This window comes from Aplysia californica, unplaced genomic scaffold (genome assembly GCF_000002075.1).
Source record: "Aplysia californica isolate F4 #8 unplaced genomic scaffold, AplCal3.0 scaffold00349, whole genome shotgun sequence".
NCBI classification, from domain to species: Eukaryota; Metazoa; Mollusca; class Gastropoda; order Aplysiida; family Aplysiidae; genus Aplysia; species Aplysia californica.
Genome location: NW_004797619.1, coordinates 227078 through 232090, shown reverse-complemented (window position 1 = coordinate 232090; position 5013 = coordinate 227078). Strand labels below are relative to the sequence as shown.

Here is a 5013-nt window from a genome sequence, read left to right as displayed (position 1 = left end):
CCACCTGTACAAACGGACACTTTCCATTTCCCCCCTTGCGTTTTTTCTATATAATTTAACTGTGTAAAACGGGCACCTGTCCAACGTGGCCGCGGCCACCATATTTCAACACACAACCCCTATCACACAAAGCAATAACACCTGTCTTAGACGGCCATCTTAGTGACTCCATTACGCTTTGTCATAAATCCAGCATTGGCCCCTGGCGTTGTGGGCGAGCCGTCATAATCTAAAAACCTGTCGTTGTTAGGTAGTCCCTCCAACTGATCATGTTGCGTAGGCCCCTCCCACTGTTGACCAATAGGTAACAAAATTAATTTTCAGCTGCTGGGAAGGGAAGCGTGTGATCCCTCATAACCCATAAGCCCCGCCCAGAATCCATACACAAATTATAGCAAGTGAGATGAGTGGTCACTGTTTACCCAGTCTGTAACAAAGTAACAATGGACGTCAGCATGAACTTGTGACAGAAGCGTTGCTTGTTCTCCGAGTGGTAGTACGTGTGTTTGTTTTACCATAACACTTGGTCCTCCTTGTTTGACACATTTCGTTTTATTGTCACCCGTACACAAAAGCAGCAACAAAAGAAAAGAAAACCCAGCGAAAACAACAACAACAATGCAACTACCTTCGGTTGGGACCTCAGAAAGGGAGGGTTTGTTTGCTCAAAAAGGAATGGTTTGTTTTCTTCCTCTTGATCAGTCCTGCCTAAGACGGCCACCTGTCTTATACGGCCACTTTTCTCCTTGACAATGGGTGGCCGTCTTACACAGGTTCGACTGTATTAGTAGTATTCGGTTATTTAAGAGGCGCGTTCTCAAGAGTTTAACGTCCATCCCCGAAAGAACTGAGCCAAATAGGAAATTCATGTAAAGTGCCTTTTCCAGGCCAAAGACACAACATTGGACCGAGCTGAGGCTGAAACCCCCGAACTGTTCTTATATGCGCTGCTAAATGGGAACATCATTCACCGAGCACCCATGTTACTCTAATCTTAGATTTTTCAAAGAACTTGGGCTGCCCAAACAACTCAGCAAACTATTTGTACAATCGCGGCAGCTATCTTTCTTCTCCTTTAAAATCTACTCTCTAAGTGATAAAACAGTACACCTGTACTATGACGAGACAGTCAGCAAAAAGTGTGGAAACAATGCGGCCAGCATGCTGCTTCATTACTTTCTACACATTCAATCAGCTAATGTGACTCGTGCACAGTCTAGAACAAGAAACGGACAGTGATGTGGTTTCTCTTTTCTGTTGTTGTCCACCAGTAAAGGTACGAAAAAGTGAAAATCTCGTTTCTAGTGAGAGGCCACAGCTATAAGTAAAGCGACAGAGACATGGCAGTGGTGAATGTGAAGATCCCTGTTGGGTGGAGCAATTCAAGACAGTCCTTCGGAAACACTTTCCGCTCCAGATAGTGAAGATGACACAAGCCGTATTCCAGAATGTGTCAGAAAACCTTAAACCGTACTACTGTGTCTCCTGCCTTATACCCACTCGACCTCTGCTTGAAATCTGCATCTCACAAGCCTATCCACAACTAATGCAGTATAGACAGAGCTGGAATGGTCTGTTTCACCCCGCAATCATAGTGAAGCTGGTGGAAAAGAAGCGCGTTGCAAGAGTCCAGCATCTGAAACCTCTCTATAAGAGCCCGCTGACCAACAAAGCTGCCAAATATGCAGACATGAAGGTCTTTAAGGAGTTTTGGCCTGACAGCTTTTCTCCGAATTGTCTCATGCTGGAAAAACCAAGTGCCACACAAGAGTCTGATGACTGAGTCGTCATCCAAAAATGAATATGAAATAAAATTGAAATAAACATAGATAATACTACAAAATGGAGTGCAATTTTCTTGTTTGAATCATTTAGTTTTGTTTGTATTCACAAATGAGTAAAGAAGCTCACAATTCATACTTCCTAGAAGATGGAGACCTTGCCAACAGCTTACGTGGGAAAAACCAGTGCTGTCAGTTTGCTACATAATTGTTCTGATCACAAACGTTCATTACCTTTGATACACACTGTACGAAAACATCCAGTACAAATTGAACGTTAAGATGAATGGTCGTTTTACCAACTTCACAAGGCCAAAAACAGTCCTGCCCTAGAAGCTGATAACTTCATAATTATTGTTAAATTTATAATTACCCTTACAAACTATTATAATTTGCTTTTATTGATCACTTAAACATGCAAGCGACCACTGATGCTCGGCGAGTGGCGTTGATTAACGCGATTAAAATGCCTAGACGCCGTCATACTGTGACTTAAGCAGTTGAATCACGCAGATTTAGGTAGCTCTAAACCGCCATGTCCATTAACTTATGTAAGAAAGCTTTTTTTTTTTTTTAAAGTTGGATACAGACCATTGTCCTACTTCATATTATATCATATATATCTGAATTTCACATTCATAGATACGAGCATAACGAAATAAAACAGTTTTTTGCTTCTCCTGAAAAATTTGTCTCTTGGCACTTAAGCAGATGAATCACGTGGCTAGCGATATGCGCTGAATATTTGAGGTGCTACAAAAGTAACAAACACAAATGAGAAGGAAAAGATATAATAAGGATGTCAGAATGTTTGATAGGAACGAAGAAGCAAACCACACCAAAGCCTGCCAACCACCCACACTTGACAAGCTGTGGTGCTTAATGTATCCCAAAAAGATAATATGGAATAAAAAGGTCCACCAAGAGAGCTACTGCAAGTATGATGTGAACCTTCAGGGGAATTTGCAACTATAAATAAGCACATTAACACAAAATTAAAAGCCTGATTTTCAACAAAAATCTTAGTAGGCCTATTATGTACGACATGGACATCAGCAGCTCTAGATACAGTGACTCCATTCCTTAAATACAACTCTGTGAAACACACAGAAAAACAACAAATTATAAGAATATAAACTTTGCCCAATGATGTGAAATGTGCAAAATCTATGATAAATCTACATCAGATCTTTAAACTAGTCAGCCATATTCTCCTTGTCATCATCATCTCCTCCATTCTCCCCATCTCTTGACATGGTCATCATTGCCTCACTTCTGGGTCCATCTTCATCCTCATCATCATCGTCGTCACCGTCCCCCTCTTCCAGTAAGAACAGTCGGATTCTTCTTTGTGATTTGAGGAGCTGATAGATAAAATAAAAAGGCATGAGTAAGACAGTAAGAAAACATAAAAATTACCCCCTCCCCCCAACCCCCCCCCCCCCCCGAACAAAAAAACCCAAAAACAACCCCAAACAAACATGGAGGTCAATGAAGGTATATATACGAATATGTTTACCAACAGAATCAGATAAGTAAGTAATTAAAAAACGCGTTTCTTCCATGGCAAATTTACTTCGTACAAAAACCAAGAGCTATCATTATCTACCCAAATCAGGTCTCTTGTGAATCTGCATTTTAACGAAATTCACTAACAAAACAAGGATATTTCTATGAAACACTGGGAGGAAAATTAGGATGAAGTTAGAAGGGCACATCCTGTGAGCATAATATTAGCTTAGCTTTTGGTTTTAGTAAGAGTTTTACAGCACTCACAACACAAATAGATCATATTCAAGGCATAAGTGGCTCAGACTTTCAACTACTGTAAGGTCGTGGGTTCGTATCCCATTAGGGGCCCGATGTCGTTTCCATGGGAAAGACATTTTACATGAATTTTTGTCACTTCACTAAGGTGGGAATGAGTACCCTGAGTAAACATGAAAAGATCTTGTCAGTTTATTAGCGTTTGAAAGCAAGTGATCCACATCTTGTGTTGTATGTATGCTTCTCGGGAAACCCAAAATATTTCGGAGTGTTTTTATAGGGTCAGCTGGGGTAATACTCGTAATAGTTGTAAAGCCCCCATAGACCATAGACGTGCGCTATATAATCATCATTAATATTATTATAAATAATACAATCGAAGATTACAGGAGTTTCTAGAGAGTAAAAGACAGAGAAAAGGAGGAGCGATAAGGACGACAGATGTTGATAGGAAAAAACATTCTTCTCATGACATTTTTTATCGATGTGTGCATTGTATAGAAAAGAAATATATTTTCTGAGGAAAGTTGTTTCACAAGCACGTTATTTGAATTCTAGGCACATTTTCTTTTTTCCATGAGTATATTTTAGCAGTGGCTTTGATAAAACGGGTATCAACTCTTAATAGATCTGTTGAGCTTAAGAAAAATGCAAAGATATAATCAGTTTTCTCCCTTGCGTCGTTATTTCTCGACAGCTCCGCCAATGATGACTGTCGGTCAGTGGGTTAATGGAACATTTATGAGCACTTCAGAGAGAAAAGTACGAGTTTTACAACGTGCGTGAAAACTATGACGGATTTCAGTGTACAAGGGTATGTCCATCTATCTACATAATATATAATATGCATTGTAGGTTTATTAAGTCAAAATTATAATACTAGTGTTGGATGAACTCAAGATCCAATATCAAATGGTTGCTTTTAAGGGCAAACGGGCTAACCCAGATTTCAGATCATAATGTACGGAGCAGAAACCCGAGTGGGCACAAAAGAAAAACCAAAAAGTAAAAATTTGCATTGATTGAACTGCCCATTGCGTCACAGATCAGCCACTCTCGTGAATGTGATCACATTGTTATGTTGTAAATCTTGATAAAATGGCAAAAAGTTAGCCCCTGTATAGTCGTATGACACACACATACATAGCCCTGAAACTAAAGTAAAGCTCACCAGTGAGGCGGTGGTTCGAATCCCACCCACGGCGATGGCAAGTCCACTGGCATTGGTCTGATAGTTGACCCCAGCAGCTGGCAGAAGCGGCCCAGCGTTCAGGGCGGGTCTGGGGACACACAAAGGACAACAAGTCAGTGGTGATATTTGTTTGAGTAAAAAGACGCATATGAGCGAAAGCATACTATTATATTATTATGTGTATGTGTACAGATGTGTGTGAGCGGAGGAGAAGATATGTGAGAGAGTGTATTGTTTGTACATGTGTGCGCGCACGTATGTGAGTGTGTGTGT

The 5013-nt window shown here is 40.5% G+C and overlaps 1 protein-coding gene across 1 annotated transcript in view; it reads right to left on the bottom strand.

Moving 5' to 3' along the window:
* Window positions 1–1723: 1723 nt before the first annotated feature.
* The window catches only part of LOC101847509 (anaphase-promoting complex subunit 4), a gene marked incomplete in the record, with an annotated part of 226336 nt that continues 223046 nt past the window's right edge, over window positions 1724–5013 (bottom strand). Inside the window, 2 exon segments of the mRNA XM_013085139.2 lie at window positions 1724–3145; window positions 4720–4828. Coding sequence (XP_012940593.1) covers window positions 2978–3145; window positions 4720–4828 — 277 coding nt within the window.